This window comes from Bos taurus, chromosome 11 (assembly GCF_002263795.3).
Source record: "Bos taurus isolate L1 Dominette 01449 registration number 42190680 breed Hereford chromosome 11, ARS-UCD2.0, whole genome shotgun sequence".
In the NCBI taxonomy this organism is placed as follows: domain Eukaryota; kingdom Metazoa; phylum Chordata; class Mammalia; order Artiodactyla; family Bovidae; genus Bos; species Bos taurus.
The window spans coordinates 78,859,170-78,877,373 of NC_037338.1; the positions used below are offsets into that span (position 1 = coordinate 78,859,170).

General features: G+C 35.4%; 1 protein-coding gene across 2 annotated transcripts in view; it reads left to right on the plus strand.

The window, feature by feature from the left end:
- Nucleotides 1-18,204, plus strand: part of WDR35 (WD repeat domain 35) — a 51,993-nt gene that overhangs the window by 12,683 nt on the left and 21,106 nt on the right. Inside the window, exons 6-14 of one of the 2 annotated variants that reach the window (XM_024999528.2) lie at nucleotides 17-150; nucleotides 1,016-1,181; nucleotides 1,306-1,451; nucleotides 4,621-4,746; nucleotides 5,738-5,923; nucleotides 8,506-8,538; nucleotides 8,900-8,960; nucleotides 14,864-15,008; nucleotides 18,001-18,070. In XM_024999528.2, the coding sequence (XP_024855296.1) occupies nucleotides 17-150; nucleotides 1,016-1,181; nucleotides 1,306-1,451; nucleotides 4,621-4,746; nucleotides 5,738-5,923; nucleotides 8,506-8,538; nucleotides 8,900-8,960; nucleotides 14,864-15,008; nucleotides 18,001-18,070 (1,067 nt within the window). The remainder of the gene's footprint in view (nucleotides 1-16; nucleotides 151-1,015; nucleotides 1,182-1,305; nucleotides 1,452-4,620; nucleotides 4,747-5,737; nucleotides 5,924-8,505; nucleotides 8,539-8,899; nucleotides 8,961-14,863; nucleotides 15,009-18,000; nucleotides 18,071-18,204) is intronic. The other variant, XM_024999529.2, reaches the window with a different exon arrangement.

The following is an 18,204-nucleotide window of genomic DNA, read 5'->3' on the forward strand; positions in this document are numbered from 1 at the left end:
TTTATGTTTGTTTTAGGGAATCGCATTTGGGGAAAAGACCTGAAGGGTGTGCAGTTATGCCATGTAGCATGGTCTGCAGATAGTAAAGCCTTACTTTTTGGAATGGCCAATGGAGAGATACACATTTATGATAATCAAGGGAATTTTATGGTATGTGTATATATACTTTTGTTTTTACAACTTTGTATGCTTATATATCATTTTTATATGTGTACACACATTTATTCATTATGATAATTTGTGTAATCAAGATAGTCTTTAATTCAGGTTTTTTTTTTTCCTGAATTTGTTTTATTAAGAAAACATTCTGTGTTGCTTCAAGGTAAATTAGTGCTTTTAGTTCTGATTTTCTGATAGCTGGAAGGGACAAAACTGCAGTGTGTCGAAACTGAGGAATGATGGGTAGGATGATGTGAAGTTAACCTTTGTGTCTTCTAATTTCCAAAGCCGAAGTTTACATGAGATACCAAAGATATTTTTTGTAGCAAGGCATTAAAGCTTGTGAAAAGGATGGCAAGCTTATACAGTAAGGGACAAAAATCAGGTCCTGGAAAGAAAGCAAAATAGAATAGACTAGGATAGAATCTCAAGGAAAGCTCTGGCTTTGTGAGATCTAGCTGTGGCAGACCTCTGACCTTACTTATGGCGATTTGTTTTTAGTCAGGTCAAGACATCACATGAATCCACTCAGTGGAAGTGATAATAACCAGTATCTACATATTGCTATTTGCTGTTTGACACTTTGCTATTTTCAAAGCACTTTTGTATACCTTTGATCATTTGAGTCTCACAAAACTCTATGAACTTTTTTTTACTTTTAATCCTCATTTTATGAATTGGGAAAACTGAAACTCAGGTGAAGTGATTTGCCCATGGTTGGTGAATCAGTAAGTGATGCAGCTTGCATTCAAAACCAGATTTTCACATTTCAGTGTTCCTTCTATAATAATACTCTATTCACACTAATTGTACTACTGTTTTCAATATAAAATACTGGCTCACTGATTTTATTTAGGTGAAAATGAAGATGAATTGTTTAGTGAATGTCACTGGAGCAGTCAGCATTGCTGGAATTCATTGGTACCACGGCACAGAGGGTTACGTGGAGCCAGATTGCCCCTGTCTCGCCATCTGTTTTGACAATGGGAGATGCCAAATAATGAGACATGAGAATGACCAAAGTATGTAATTTTTCTTTTTTTTTAAATGTGGAGAATTAAAAAAATATTTAAAAAATTGTTCTTAAGATTATAAAAAGTTCTCTCGGCTAAATATTTTACCATTATTCCTTTTTTTTTGGCCTAGATCCTGTTTTAATTGATACTGGCATGTATGTAGTAAGTATCCAGTGGAACCATACTGGCAGCGTCTTAGCAGTGGCAGGCTCCCAGAAGGTCATCACTCAGGATAAAGATGTAAACACTGTGCAATTTTATACTCCATTTGGTGAGGTAAATGTCTCATTAAAGATTTTGTCTTTCTTTCTTTCCATTTAAATATGCAGTGAATAAGGTAGGGGAAAAAAGAATGGAGGAAGGGATATACACTTGTCACTTTTTTTTGAAAGGGACATTTTAAATAAAAATGATCAACTATTAGGTGTATTTCTTTGATTAATATCCTCATAAGCCTTCATTTTATCATGGAATTTATTTTATAATCTTTACATTTAGAAAACCAGATGTTTCATGTAAGAAATCACTGGGGAATAGTTATTGAGAATATTTTCTCCGTAATATGCATATGCATCTTTTTCACAGGTGGTTTTTGAGTTGTTTTTAGTGTAATTTAGTTGTTTCAGATTAATTTTAGGGGGTTTTAACATGATATATTAAATGTGGATAGGTATTAAATATACATTGCAGTCTGTCCTTCTCCCAAACTTCTGTTTCAATCTGTTGTGAAATAATTGCTTATTTTAAGAAAAATCTATCTTAAGAATGAATCATAGGTGTTACTACATTAAAAATAAATACATTTTAAAAAATAAATACTATCCTTCTCAGTATTATTATTAATAAATTTAATTTTCAAAGAGTTTTCTTAAAGCAGTAGTAAACATCAAATAGGAGAATTAATATGTTATACACTTTATTTAGAAAGTGAGAATTTAGTCACTAATATTAATAAGTATTTACCTATTTTATTTTCTAACCATAGACTAAACTCGGTTTCTTTTGGATATCCTGTTGGTTTTTATAAATTCATCACAAACTTCAATAATTTCTATTTTTGCCTATACCAAAGTCTGTACCAGTTGTTTTTACTATGTTAGTATTTTTTTTTTCTGTATTTTAATAATTTCTGTCAGGGTAAACATTGGTGTCAGAAGATGCTGAAGGTTACCTAGTAGAATGTTCTCTAGAGTGTAGGCGGTCTCTGTTCATTATCAGCTAATAATATTTCTGGTAGATGCTAAAAGCTAAGGAAAAACAAAAGTGCAGTTCTCAAGGTTCCTAAATAATTAAAAATCTGAATTCTGGTTATCTCAGTATTTATAGCTTTCTTTTAAATTCATGTTCTTTGTTGGTTATTTCTATCTGTTGCCATTGGCTTATTTATCACTGTATTATTCAGCTTATTTTTGTTAGTTTAGTCTTCTCTAGGTAACATGCATTCAAAGGCCCATATGCTTTATCTTGCAAATCACCGTGTTATGTGTTAAATTGAAAACTGTAAGTGGCTTTTGGTATAGTTGTAATTAAAAATATCTAGCCTAGTCCTCGGGGTATTTGGTCACTTAATATTTTTTGAATAAGTGAATATATAAGGTATTTATTTTTGGATCTATGTTATTAGGAAGAACTTGAAAGGAACTTAACTAGAGATGTCAACTTAAGGAAAACCTCAGGGAAGAATTCACTTTTGATTCTGAGGGCTAGGATCTTCTGGTCTTTTCAGTGTGGTCTTAGCTATGGGAGGGGATAACAGAGTGTGGGGTTTGTAGTCTGGCCTGGCTTTGGCTTTGAACTCTGTTTCTACAGTGCTGTTACACTCAGAGAAGTTACTTAACCTCTAAGACTCAGCTACCCTATTTCCTCAAGACTCTACTGTAAACATTAAATGAGGTAGCAGTGGGAAAATGCCTACCGCAGTGCTCTGTGAGTGCTCACTAAAAGTCAGTTGTTCGTCCTTGCTGCTGCCACCACCTGCCATGTTGGCAGAGTGAGATGGCAGCCTTCTTCTCACAGTGTGGGTGTCAGTACCAAGAGTCATGTTGTGAGAGCCTGTTTGTTTCCTCTGGCTTCATACAGGCAGCAGGACAGATAGAGTGCACCCTCCTAGGTTAAAACTACGCCCTCCCCCAACCCATTGGATGCCATGGCAAATGGAGTTTAATATATTACATTTGATTTTAGAGCATATCTGCTTAAGAATGAGGGATACCAGTATAATTTATTAAAATTCTGGGGAGTATACTGTTTTGTGAAATACACATAGATTAAAAATGTTTTCTTTCTATGGCCACATTAAAAAGATCTTTGTATTCATCTATTCATTTGCTAATTTAACCTTTAAGTATACTGTCAGTATACAAAGAAATTCATTTGATTACATTATACATTTATTTACTTGATAGATTTTTTATTTTTTTGTACTTGTTTACCAAAGAATCTATTAAGGGATAGGGAAATAAAAGTGAATATGAGCAAGTTATTGCTGTCAAGTAGCTCACTGTCTAAATTCTCTGGAACCACAGAGGGAGGCAAGAAGGCAGGAAGTAGTATTTAAGATGTGTCTTAAAGGGTGAATAGGAGCACTCCAGGAGGACAAGGTATAGTTGGATGGGAGAGGCTTGGGGGAAAGGATTTCAGGCAGAAGAGAGATTATATGGGCCAAAGGAATGGAGACAGAGTAGTTCCCTCACGAGGAGAACACGGTAACTATGGTTAACTCGTAGAGTATTGAGCCACAGAGTTTTGGGCAAATGGGGGAAAGGCATTGTATACTACTCCAGAAAGTGTGATGGTGGGTAGCTACTGATTTTGAAAAAGTATTAAACATTTTTAAAAGCAGACTAGGATATGATTGGATTGGTGTTCCAGAATGATAATCGTGGTAGCAGGGATTGAATTGGAAGGGTGGGAATGAAAGAAGAGAGTAAAGGTAAATTGTAGTTAGGAGGCTACTAGATAGTTCAGTCAAGAAAGAAGGCAGTTGTGACGAAGGAAAGGAGTGAAAGCAAAAGGCTGGGCGTCTGGTTGGCTGTTGAGGGCGGGTGGAGGCCGAATAAGAGGTGGGACTTAAGGACTGAGTTTACTAAGAAGCACAATTCTTTCCAACCCTAAATTGGGATGCATCTTAAAATCAAAGTTGTCCTATTTTAACTTGCAGCAGTGTGTTTTTCTTTCCTAAGTTGGACATAAAAATAAAGATGCATATTTAAATCTCTGGCATCTTAGATATGATGAAATTTGATACTGAATTCTTTGGCAATAGTTTGTTAATTTCTCCTATCATACATTTGTTTTTCATTATAAAAATGGAAGGAAACTGATTTGAAGTATGTAACAACCTTTCATAAAATAATTTTTGTACCACTTTTGATCTCTGTGAAGTGATAGGTGATATTTTATTTAAATTGTGATACTTTAGGTTAAATATAATTATTTTTTTCAGCATCTAGGTACTTTGATGGTTCCTGGAAAGCAAATGTCTGCACTATCTTGGGAAGGAGGTGGACTGAAAATTGCACTGACTGTTGATTCTTTTATATATTTTGCAAATATTCGACCTGATTATAAGGTGAGTATTCAGAGCAGTTGTGAAAAAAAAGATGTTTTTTATTATATAATTTTATTATGGTTGAAAGTATAGTCTCTGTATTTTGTATATATTCATAGCCACTTTGTTTTAGAAAGCAGCTGAAAGGAGGCTCTTCAGTGTGAACAGTGTAGAATTAGTAAACTAGTAAACTTTTCTGGAATACTATATATAGAGAGTACCAAGAGTGTCAGCGTGCCGTGTGCCCCCCGAAGCAGTAGTAAAGACAATGATAATAATGTTGACACTGAATATCAATTTATCCAAAATTATGTATAAATTTGTCGGGAGAGGGAAAGCTCTAAGTTCTATAATCAATACACATATGATATGGAAATCAAAACCAAAACAGTTTTCAGCTAAAAGAGTTGTAAATGGCTACTCCGAGGAGGAAATTAGGCAGAGGGGGTCCTGCATTTTGTTTTGTGTTAAATAAACCATGCAGAATTATTTGACTATAAACTGTGTGCATATGCTACTCTGATAAAAAACAAATATAAAAAATGTAGATGAGAGAAAAAAGGCAAAGCAACTGTCTTTGAGTTTTGGCTTCAGGACTTGGAATTGAACTTCAGAAGGGATCCCTCTTGCTGTAGTCCCCCACACGGCTATTATTGACTATTGAAAAATCTGAAACTTTCCCCAGTGAAGCTTAAATCTTACAAATTAAAATGAGGAAAGTTAAGCCCAATTTATTTTTGCAGTGCTTTTTTTTTTTTTAAACTGTGTTTATTACTTTTAGCTTTGTTATTTTAGTGAGAAGAGATATGAAGCTGAATATTCAGTCCCTCTCTTTTCTATTTCTAAAGGATTACTTTTGTCAGCACTGATAAAACACATACCTGCAATATTTCTAGAGGAAGAAAATATAATAATGTGACTTTCCCAACATTAATTGCTATTTCTCTCTCCTTTCTCTTCCCTCCCACTTCCCTCCTTCTGTTCCTCCCTTTCTTCCTTCCTTTCTTCCTAGTGGGGTTATTGCTCAAACACCGTAGTTTATGCTTATACCAGACGTGACCGTCCAGAGTACTGTGTTACCTTTTGGGATACAAAAAACAATGACAAATATGTTAAGTATGTGAAGAGTCTCATTTCTATTACTACCTGTGGAGACTTCTGCATTTTGGCAACAAAAGCTGATGAAAATCACCCTCAGGTAGGTGTTCCTTGATATCTTAAAACTTAGATGGGTTTAGTACTTGGCTGAATTAGGCTCTAGTTATCTATCTTCTCAAGCATAGCCTTTCTACTGGCAGGTACAGAAAGTATTGGGTCTATTGGCCAGGTCTGTCTAGACCTCTGTTTGGAGAGTTCTGTGGCTCCATTGGTTCTCTGTCCCCTGATATTTTTTCTCTGATCAATTAATCCATTGGCAGTTTATGCTGACTGGTACTGAAGCTTTTGATCTATGAAATATATTTAAAATACCACAGTCCTTTTCCAATTTAAAATTCCATAAATAAAAATGAAAAACCAGATGTCTAGTACAAAGGCTCAAGAAATGTAACAATGGCCATTTATAACAGTTTTGACATTCAGAAATGTACTTTTATGTGGAGTTATATTGTTTTAAAAGTCAATGTCTCATAACATAAAATATGTAATATAAATAATGCCCTTTAAAAAAGCCTGCTAGCCATTTAAATATTTGCAGAAGTATGCACATTTTTCAAAAAAGGACTACCAGTGTCTTTGATAAACTATTTTATCCCACTAAAAAGCATAGAAGTTTTAGTTGAAAGCAGCCATTTGAACAGTCACACTTGGCTCTGTTCTCTCCTGAAACTCACTGAAACAAAGGGAAAGGTATTTTTTGCAAAGCCACAAGCCCACAGGGACCAGAAAGGGTGAGGAAACAGCAACATAATTTTGGAGTTTAGAGAGTAGGGGGATTAGTGGTAATTACCTTAGCAGACCCAGGAAAGTGGAATCCTCTCTCCATCAGTGGAGAAAGGAAAAAAGCAACCAGTTTGTATCACAGAATCCCAGAGACATGAGATTTGATGGTGGTACCTGGTAGGAGAAAGAGAGTAAGCAGCAGAGTACTTTGGGGGAAAATAAAAAGGGTGTATAAAGAAGCAGATTTCTAGATTCCCTCCTTCTCTGAGCCCCTGAACAGCTGCCCTTCTCAGTCCCAGGGAGACTGGTTTGCTCTCCAGAGAGGATACAGAAAGTCTCTGCACTGAGGGGCACTAAGCATAGGGAAGGGTAGAGGGACTCTTGCTGAAAACAGGGCAGTTAAATGGATGCTACCCCAATCTTGTGTTCCCACTTGGTTCCAGAACAGATTTCATGGGATCAGGAATCATACTAGCATTTGACTTGTCAACTTAAAATACTTTGGAGAATTGCTTTCAAAATTCTGAAGGAAAATGTTTTCCCACCTTGAATTCCATACCTTAGGTAAACAATTCTTTAAATATAAGGGTGGAATAAAGACACTTTTAGATGTACGAGATCACCGAAAATTTACCTTCTGAGCTTCCTTAACTTCAGAAGGGACTTCAGGATATGGTTCACCAAAATGAAAAACCAGGAAAGAGGAAGAAACAAGGTTACGTGACGAGCGTGGTGAGGAGTGGTACCAGCTGACAGTTCTGCACGTGCTGAGAGAGTGGATCACCAAAGCAGAGCAGGCCACGCAGCTCCAGAAGAAATTCAAGATGAAATTAATACAATATTTAGTGTGGTTGAGCTCCTGAGGGGAGACATACGTAGCTGGGAGATAATGGGGGACTTGAGTTAGTATGAAATACAGAGAAAACTAAGCAAAGAGAAGAAAAAGGCAATTATCCACAACAGGGAAAGCAAAATATGCTTGAGAGGAAAATAAAATCATGTTGTACCTGACTCAGCTGTGAACAGCATTTATGGAGTCAAAATAATGTAGTCCCTGAATTTTTAAAAAATTAAAGTTGTTTAAAAATTGAACTGTAATAATACCAGTGTAAGCCCTAAGTTCTGATATAACGAAGTTATAGTGGAAAGATGGAGGGGTGAGAATGTGAGATGGGAGGCTGGGCAAGAAGGGTGACAGACGGGCGCGTGCTTAGCTTTCCCGGTGGGTGTGGTGCGTGGTGTCGCAAGGTGAAACAGAGTGAAGAAGCAGCGCTGTAAACACGTCACTTACGCTTGTGCAGGTAAATATCGAACGAGTGAATTACAGGAGCTGAAAGTAATTACTCTTGGCAGCAAGAAATGGGAAGTTGGGGGGATTTCGTAAGAAGTCTTATTTGGTTCTTTAAACTATGAGCTGAGCATGTGAATGATAAGCATGTAAAGCACTTGTATTTTGTGGCAGTAAATAAGTTTAAGCAGTGGAAGAGTAAATCATGATATTTTAGTATAATTTTTACCATTTAGTTTATGTTTATGAAATTAAACAAGTTTTGAGACACTGAGAAAAGAAAGCATCTGTGCATAAATAGAACATTGAGAATGGGCTTGTTTGAAAATATTATTCTAATCAGAAAAACATCTGTATAAAATAGTATTCTTAGTACTAGATATGGAGAAGATGACTAACAGCAAAAAATGAAATTATCATTAGAATTATCTTATGTAAAGTATACATTATGCTTGATTATTTTTCCTAATAGGAATCATTGATAATTATTTGTGTATATTTAACTTAAAAATAGCATTTTAAGTTATTTTCAGTGGGTTGGATAATGTTTTTTTTCCTGAATTAACTGAATTTTTCTGAATTTCTCATGTCATTTATATATTGCTTCAAAGGAGGAGAACGAGATGGAAACATTTGGTGCAATGGTAACAAATTAAATTAGCCTTTATATAGCTGGTTATAGGATAAAAATGAGTTTTGAAGTTACAGCTGATCAGCAATTTTAGAAATATAAATAATGAAATGTAGTCAGTGTACTTGTGTTTCTTAAATGGTCTCTTTAAAACCAGTGTTCCACTATATCTAGAAATCAGCCTTAGTTTAATTTTAGTTTGTATTTCTTTACTTTTGTGCTATAGATTATCTTTGCTATTCTTTGTATTTAATTTTTATCAATTCTTTCTACGTTAGTGATACTTGAAAAATAAATAAACATGCTTTGTTAAGCGTTATTTCTTTTATTGTGCATAAGCAGCAGTTTTGATACTTTCTGTTTTATTTGTTCAGTTTGTTCTAGTTCTGTGTAATTCTATTGGCACACCTCTGGATCCCAAATACATTGATCTTGGTAAGGAAATGTTAATGTTTACTCCATCTTTATTCAAGTCTTACTTGTAAACTAATTTTAAAATGTAACAATGGTATTATTAACTAGGATGTTATTCTCTAAAACAAGGATGAGCATACTTCCTAGTGTGCTTGGTTCAGGTTTGGTACCAGTCTATGCCTGTTGTCATAGTAAAATCATTAGTAATGTCCCATTTCACTCTCAGAAGGATCCTGCTTAGTACAATAATCATAAGTTTACTCCAGAATTCACAATAATCTCATGACTGCTATACTGCCATTATTTGCTTTTAATGGGAAATATAATTGTATGAGGATTGGATCCAATGTGATGATTAGTATGTAATAAACTGAGGATTATAGAAAGAATTTTGCCATGAAACCACTCTTATTACTAATAAACTGCTTGTAAATACCTCTCTTCCATAAAGAACACTTTAGCTGCTTGTGGAAGAGAGTTTTGCCTGTTCAGATTTTTCTGATGAAATCAGTCTATTAATAGGAACAACATAAAATATTTTCCTGACTTTTTGTTTTCAGAAGACATTTGTTGCTTTAGATCTATCATGCCCTCTAATAGCTCTGGAAGTAACCACAAAAGTTTCCAAATCTTATTCTTAGTATTTTGTCAAAAGTTGTTACCAAATATTTTATTGCCATTTCACTATAACTTCCAAAATAATGTTTTTTAAGAGCATGCTAGTTTATTGGATATGGTGTTAGAAAAAATAGGTATCAAAAATTGAAAACCCATTGAATTATTGAATTATTTTCTCAATCTGAGAATTAATCTTTTTTTTTTTTAAGATTTCACATTGAGCCTTAACAATCAATTGTTAAACTCTGCCTTCTAAGTATTTTGCTAAGGACTTTGAGTGATACAAGCAAATGTAAAACACACTTGGTGGTTTTGTTGCTAAGTCGTGTCTGACTCTTGTGACCCCATGGACTGTAGCCCACCGGCTTCCCTGTCCATGGAATTTTCCAGGCAAGAATACTGGAGTGGGTTGTCATTTTCTTCTCCAGAAGATCTTCCTGATCCAGGGATTGTACTGGGGTCTCCTGCAATGCAAGCGGATTCTTTACTTACTCAGCCACCAGTGAAAAATACTTAGCTGGTCTCAAAGATTTTATACTCTATGTTTAGGGCCTTGGTAGCTGATTTCTCTTTTCTTTTTTTTGGTAGCTCATTTTTAAGCATTGAAACTTTTCAGCTTCTTGTCTTATGTTCACTGTTAGGTTTGTTTATATGTTTCTCTATATTTATATATGTACATTAATGGTAGTATTCTTTGTAAATGTTAGTATTCTTTAGCTTAAAATTGTTGCAGACTCTTACCACATGAATATCTTCTATTTATTAAAAATGTGAGTCTTAAATGTAAAGGATAAATTATGTCAATCTTCAGATTATATGTTTTTTCTTTTTAATATCAAAAGTGTTAATATAGAATCATAAGGATGATAGGGTTAGCCTCAAAGTAATTTTAATCACAGGCAGTCTGTGTTTTAATAAAGCCAGATGTAAATCTTTTACCTTCAAAAAATGGCAAATGCTTGAGGGCATGATTATTTGTATTTTTGAGTCTTGAGACTTTTTTATTTTGCGGTCTTGCTGGCTGAAATTTTAACAAGCAGTTCTTTCACTGCTCTGCAGTAAACCCAGCCAAAGACTCAACATTTTTGTTTCATACATATCCTGTAAAATTCCTTTTTAAAGTTTTTATGCCAAATTTTCATGAGGACTGGAGGCTGAAGCAAAAAAAAGTATTTAACTGATATTGTCCTAGGAAGTATAATTTTTGTCATCTACTCTTCCTGAAAGCCTCTGCAGAAACTTTGAAAAAGAACATTGTATATTATTATATATTATATAAAGTTTAGTTTGTAGGGTTCTGTTGTACTATACATGTAAGAGCCAGATACCATTTGGGGGACCTCTTCTTTTAAGCCCTCAATTCCTTCTGTGTGCTTCTGTCCAAAGTACTTACTCTGCACTGTGATTATTGATTTTCTTGTCTATTTTCCCTACAAGATTTTGAGCTTCTTAAAGATCTGTCTACAGTGTTTCATTTCTGTATCCCCACTGCCTACCACGGTGCTTGCCCAGTAACAAATGTTTATTGAATGTATAAAAATATTTAAAAGAGAATCCATTTATTTAGCAAACCACCAATGAGCATATACTGTCTCAGGTACTGTACTGGGTACAAGGAGTGATAAGAAGTTAATTCTCACACTTCCTGTGGGATGTCTAAAGACAGAATTAAAATATAGTTCATCTATTGAACAGTGACTCTTTCTCCCCGGCTGTGTGCTTAGTATTGTGCAAGGTGCTGGCTGAGTGGATATCCGTGCATAAGGACGTTAGGGACACGTCCTCTACTTACAGAAGCTTTCATTTGAGCTGAGTTCTGAAGGGTGGGTATTTCATTGAGTGACATTTAAAGAAGAGGAAATAGCATTTGCAGAGGAATGAAGGCATGAAAAGTGCCTGAAAAGTACCAGCTGCCTGTGCCGCAGCCATGGTGGGGAGAGCACATAGGGCTTTCTCATCTTGGCCTGTAGCTCATGCACTAAATCTTCTGTATACCTCTTCAGCGAGAGGTGACGATCAAAGTCATTCAGTGCAGTTTCACTTTACCAGCTCTTTAAAAGGCCGAGAAATGAATAGGTAGGAAAGTGGGGGAACATTACGATGTCGACATTTATTTCAGGTCTCGGCATTAAAATATAATGTTACAAGCAGGTTTTACTTATATGTGAATTCCTAGATTGTTTTAAATTATTTTACATCGTTGCTTGGCTACTGACTATTACCTGTTAGTGTTAACAAGGTTCAATTATTGGAAGCGTAATTACTTTCTTTAACATTTTTTTCCAGTAATCTTTATAGAGATTTCAAATTTTTTTTTCCAGATATTGAATAGTTGAGAAGGACATGGACTGCTTTTATTCTGGCTGTGTTTTTTTCCTAAAATATTGTATCTATTATAATATGTGGTTGTCTAACTTTTTCCTAGAGGCTTAGTTCCAGGAAACTTAAGAACTAAACTACCTGGATGGGATAGATAATAAATAAAGATCTAGCATAATTTATGTAGATAGCATTATCTATGCATATGAATTTGCCAAAATTACTGCCATAATGATTCAGAAGAACACATGTCATATATATTTTTGTTTTTTGTTGTATTGACTAGTGAATATATATAGTTTTATTATAAAAAGCAAAAATAATAGCAACCACATCTAACAGTTATTAACCCTTAAGGAGAAGCAGTCTGCCATAGTGGTTAAGAACACAGACTCTGGAACCGGATTGGCTGTGTTCGTGTCCCAGCTTCTATTGTTTTTCTAGTCGTGTGACTTCAGCTAGTTATTTAACCATTCCATCCTTCAGTTTCTTCATCTGCTAAGTGGGGATAATGATAGTGCCCACCTTACAGGGTAGGTATGAATTATGTATGTGATACATTAATTATATACGAATGTAATTACACAACATACCTGGCATAATTTTTAGAAATTCAGTAAATACTGGCATTTAAAATTACTATTATTAATTATGTATTCTGTGCCAGATACTATACTATGCTTATATTTATTTCTCTCTTAATCCTTCAAGTAGCTCTATAAGGTTGGTAATATTATTATCTTCAGTTTACAGTAAGCAGACCAAGGTTCAGCTGGAATAAGTAATTTATCTAAGGCCTCCATGGGGCCGCAGAGTCAGACATGACTGAGCGATGGACCATGTACACAAACTTAAAGCAAGTGCCTGTGATTTGAATCCAAAGTTTGACTTGCTGTGAACCACTAACTTTTAAATTTTGAATTCAGCTAATAATGAACTTGTGATTATTTAGGCTTTATCAAAAAAAGGAAACATGACTATAATTTTTAATTGTAGCTAAGCACTGGTTAATAATGCTTTTATATGCTTTCTAATAAAATTAGAAAGCAGTTAAGGTTTGTGAACTTACTTCATATCACACTAAAGGCATAATAGTTATTTGTGTCAGAGTATCCATGGTAGAATTTACTGAATATTTAGCAGGTATCTTATGATTTAGTGCAGATGGGATCAGCGAAAGTTGAGCAAAACCTGGACGTGGGCTGCTCCTTCGTCTCACTCAGGGCTCCCCCTGAATTGGGGCTCTGCCACCATTCTCAGGACTGCCTTCCAATCAGCTGTTCTTTAAAGGAAGGCTTCTTGCTCCCTCTAGAGTTTGATAGCAGTTGGTACACATTTTGAATAGAGAAATCGTGACAATTGTAATGAAAAAAATTTTTTTAAATATAATTCAACTTACTGAGGTATTTAGCATATAAAAATTCTTGTATTTGAATCTCAACTTGTTTATTCAATTAACACCATACCATCAGTCTAGTTTCTAATTTTTTGTTCAGTTCCTATGTCTCTTACTGCCTTAAATGTCCTTTATTTGGACTGTGGCAAGAACTCCCTGGTGGCTCAGACAGTAAAGAATCTGCCTGCAATGCGGGAGACATGGGTTTGATCCCTTGGAGAAGGGCATGGCAACCCACTCCAGTATTCTTGCCTGGAGAATCCCTGATGTACAGAGGAGCCTGGCGGGCTGCAGTCCATGGGGTCACAAAGAGTTGGACACAACTGAGCGACCAAGCATAGTACATAGCATAAGAACTCCATAAAGGTAGCTGTTATTAACACTTTCCCATTATCCTGACTTTATTAATGATTACTTTGTACAGTGTTTGTGAATTGAAAAATATGTTTTGTACCATTTTAACTGTGAATTTAGAAATTAGGTACTAAAATGAGCTTTTAATGAGTTTTTTGTTTTTCTGTGTTTTGTGTGAATGTGTGTATTTCATTTTATATTGTTTACTTTGTTTATTTTTGCTTGACTAACCTTGGGCAAGTTATTTTATATCTTTAATTCTCTGTTTCTTTATCTGTTTACGATGGATTTTCTATTTCATCAAAGGGTACACGGTGGAAATTTAATTAAATATTCACTAGGAAATGGAACAGATGAAAAGATGTTTAAGAGAATATATTCTTAGTGAGAAGGAACTTTGAAGAATATCTTTTTCTAAATTAATGATGGGTGTATACCTAGGAGTGGAATTGCTAGGGCATATGGTAATTCTATATTTATCATTCTGCAGAACTACCAAGCAGTTTCTCAAAGTGGATGCACTGTTTTACATTCCTACTATTTCTCCACATTTTTGCAAATACTCATTATTGTCTGACATTTTGATTCTAGCCATGCTAGTAGATGTGAAGTATTACTGTGATTTTGATTTGCATTTGCCTCATGGCTAATGATGTTGAGCCTCTTTTCATTTGCTTAGTGGCCATTTGTATATCTTCATTGGAGAAATGTCTATTCAGATGCCTTGCTCAATTTTTAATTGGATAATAATAAATTATCCAATTTATTGTGATACATTATTGTTATAAGTGTTATTTGGACATTCTAGATTTAATTCCCTATCATATATTTGATTTTCAAATATTTTCTTCCTTTTGTGGATTGTCTTTCGCTTTTTAGATGATGTCCTTTGGAGCACAAATATTTTAATTTTGATGAAGTCCAGTTTATCTCCTTTTTTTCTTTTATTGCTTGCATTTTTGGTGTCATATTTAAGAAATCATTGCCTAACCCAATGTCACAAAGATTTATGCATAAGTTTTCTTCTAAGAGTTCTGTAGTTAGGTCTTTGATCCCTTTTGAGTTGATATTTTTATATGGTCCTATAGGCTTTTGACTCTTCTGATTTCTCAGACTGTGTTTGGAATATTCCGTCTGTAAAATAAGGGGTTGGATTCATGATTGCTGAAGTCATTTGCGGCACAAACCTTTTGTGATTCTAATTGTAACCAAATTGTCTTTCTGTTCTTTTTAATAGTGCCATTATTTGTTACAATGACCAAAACCCATGTGATAGCAGCTTCGAAAGAAGCATTTTATATCTGGCAATATCGTGTGGCAAAGAAGCTTACAGCATTGGAAATTAATCAGATCACCCGGTCTCGAAAAGAAGGGAGAGAAAGGTATATCTTTTAGTGCACATTTTTTAGTGGCTCAGCCATATCACATTTAAATCAGACATAGCTATTTATAAATTGTCATGCTTGAGAACCATAAATTGTTTTGATTACTAGAAATAATATTTTTCCATTAATCTGAATATCTTTCAGATTTGTGTGTTTAAATTTTTTAAATTAGTTTTATTTCTGGCTGTACTGGGTCTTTGTTGCTGTACTCAGGCTTTCTCTATTTGCGGCAAACAGGGGCTACTCTAACTTCAGGGCATGGGTTCTCATTGCGGTGGCTTCTCTTGTGGAGCACAGGCTCTCGGACGTGCGGACTCAGTAGTTGTGGCTCACGGGCTTAGTTGCCCTGTGGTACGTGGGATCTTCCTGGAACAGGGATCAAACCGGTGTCCACTGCATTGGCAGGTAGATTCTTAACCACCGGACCACCAGGGAAGCCCTATGTGTTTAAAGAGAAGTAGCATGTGGTATAATAAAAAAAAAGCCTTTAGAGATAAAGACCGGAAGCCTATGTTTTTATAAGGAATGGCTATTCTCACTCATCTACTCTCATCATATTACAGTTGTTAATGCTACAGTGAAACGTGATTATTCAATTGAAATCTAAATGTCTAACCAAAACTTCATTCCTAGGGTTAGTGGTAGAAGTTTTTCCAAGAAAGTGGGATGATTCTATTGTCATAATCATCACAGGAGAGGCAGGTCCTTAGACACAGATATAGAGAAAGTCTATAGGTGGGCAGAACTGGTCCCTCACCTTCTTTCTCCTGCCCTGGATTCCAGGGGCTTGGGGGTTGAAACTATTTCTTAGAAGTGGGGGTAAAGACGACTCTACCACATGGAGAAATTAGGAGCCCTGATGGAGGGATTCTTTGTAGTAAGTATTGCAGTGCATTTACTGTGTTTTGTAAGTTACATGGTCTCTGTTAGTGATATTCCATGTCTGTTGCTCTGTTGTTGTTATCCTGAGCCTTTAAGCATTTGGTTGAGTAATTTTAACCTGATGATTCTTAATGAAGGCACAGGCCTGTGTTGTTGTTGGTGGGCAGCGAGCAGACTTTTCAGAAATCTCAGGTTGCTTTTTTCAAATCATTTTCCTTCAAACATACTTGAGATCTTAATGCAGTCTTCCCTTCCTTTTATGACTCATTTGTGTACTAAGGTAGGCGATACAACCCCAGTAAAAGTATTTTGGATATGTGAATTCATGTGGAAGCAGAAAAAAAAACCAAAACAGTTGAAAGAGAGTCCGTGTTGTCTTCTCGGTAGTCCTGAGAGACTCAATGCAAATAACTTCTGGCCTCTTTGAGGAGAGCACGTGGTAGACATAGCAGTAATAATGAGAGACCTGCAGTTTGTGGGGAGAAGGTAGATCTTAGGACAAGGTTGGGGAAGAAAAGTCTAGCCTCTGCACGGAGTGAGTGTCCTCCGTGAATGAGCTAAAGCGATTCCGGCTTTTGTTTAAATAAAGAAGGCATCATTTCCTTATATTTCTGTCTGGAATATAATTGCTAGTTTTAATGACTTTGGACCAGTTATCTCTGAACTTCAGTTTCGTCATCTGTAAAATACAGCTGGCGATGGTGATAAGAGCCAGCATTGATTGAGTACTTCTTGTTACTTCTTGCGTGCCAGATACTGGTGCATCTTGTCAGTACTCATATTATTCCTGTTTCACAGGAAACAGACAGAGGTACCCAGCTGGTAAGCAGAGATGGGACATCCTGCCAGGTCTATCTGGCTCTGAGCCCCTTGACTCAAGATTAGCCTTTCTTGTAGTACCCTACTTGTTTTAATAAAGGGATTTGGGTCAGGTGATCTCTTGAGAGACCTCCTATTCTAATCTTTGACTTCTACTTTGTGACAACTAAGTAGAGTTATTAACTGTATGTACTTAATGGAAATGTATTAAAAAGTAGAAATACGGTTATCTCTAAACTGGTATACCTTTCTGTGTTTCATGCAGTTCTGTCACCTGTATTTATTTAACATTCAATCTCCTTATTATATTGATGAAAATACAAATGTGACTTCAATTTAGCAGTGATAAAATTTAATGATATTTTAAAAGTAGAAAATGGCTTAATTTCCCATGATTATATTACAGCTACAATGTCTCAAACCCCTTTTTATGGATCAGGCTCTGTACATGTGTGCTTTACAAACATCATTTAATTTATGCCTCTCAAAAGTCCTGCAAAGGGCAAATTGTTAGCGTTCTTTTACAGATAAAGAAATTGAGGCTCAGAGAAGTTAAATAATTTGCACAGGGCCTCAGAGCTACTCAGTGATGAGGTATCTCTGTTCCTCCATTCATTTTAATGTTTTTTTCAGCAGACGTTATGGAGTGCCTGACAGTGTGTGGCAGGCACTAGAGATGTAGTTTTTGCCTCTAGGAAAATCACTGCCTAGTGGGAAAAGCAAGTAAGCTAGCTGTGATACTGTGGTGTGAGTAAGTGTTACAGTAAAGGTATCCAAGAGACAGTACACCTGAGGTGGTGCCTCTTTATAACACAGGAAGCTCAGGGGAAGGTTCTTTTCTTCAGAACAAAAATCCCATTAACGAGAGCTTCCCAAATACACTTAAGTTTTACTTTTATTAAGCATATCGATAAAAAGGAAATTACGGAGAAACAACAGAGACACTTGGTGCTTTAGAAGTTGTTCCTGACAAACGTTCCTTGGGAGAGTAAGGGAAAATATCTTTTGCAGCTTATTGAAATTCATTGGAAATCTGTGATTCTATGTCCAGGTATAGTTTTGGCCCAGCTTCCAGGAACATGGCACTTGCATAACTAGTAAAAACGTGGTCGGTAGTTTCTGCCTTTATAAGGTTGAGCTGTGTCGAGAACTCTTTAAAATAATCAGGACATTAATATTAAATAACAGTATTCATTGGTGTCATCCAATCCTTTAATTGTTTTAGAGATCATGAAATAGTATAAACCTTACTTACACTGTCATTGAAATTTGAATTTTTTTTTTCCAGAATTTATCATGTTGATGATACTCCTTCTGGATCATTGGATGGTGTGCTTGATTATAGTAAAGCCATTCAAGTAGGTGATTTTATTAGTGCCAGCAAATGTTAATATCCATAGATTTGTAAATACTGTGATTTTATTTTGAGACATGAAAAAATTTATTTCCAGTGAATAGCATATTAGTCGAGTAATTTTTTAAAAAACTTCTA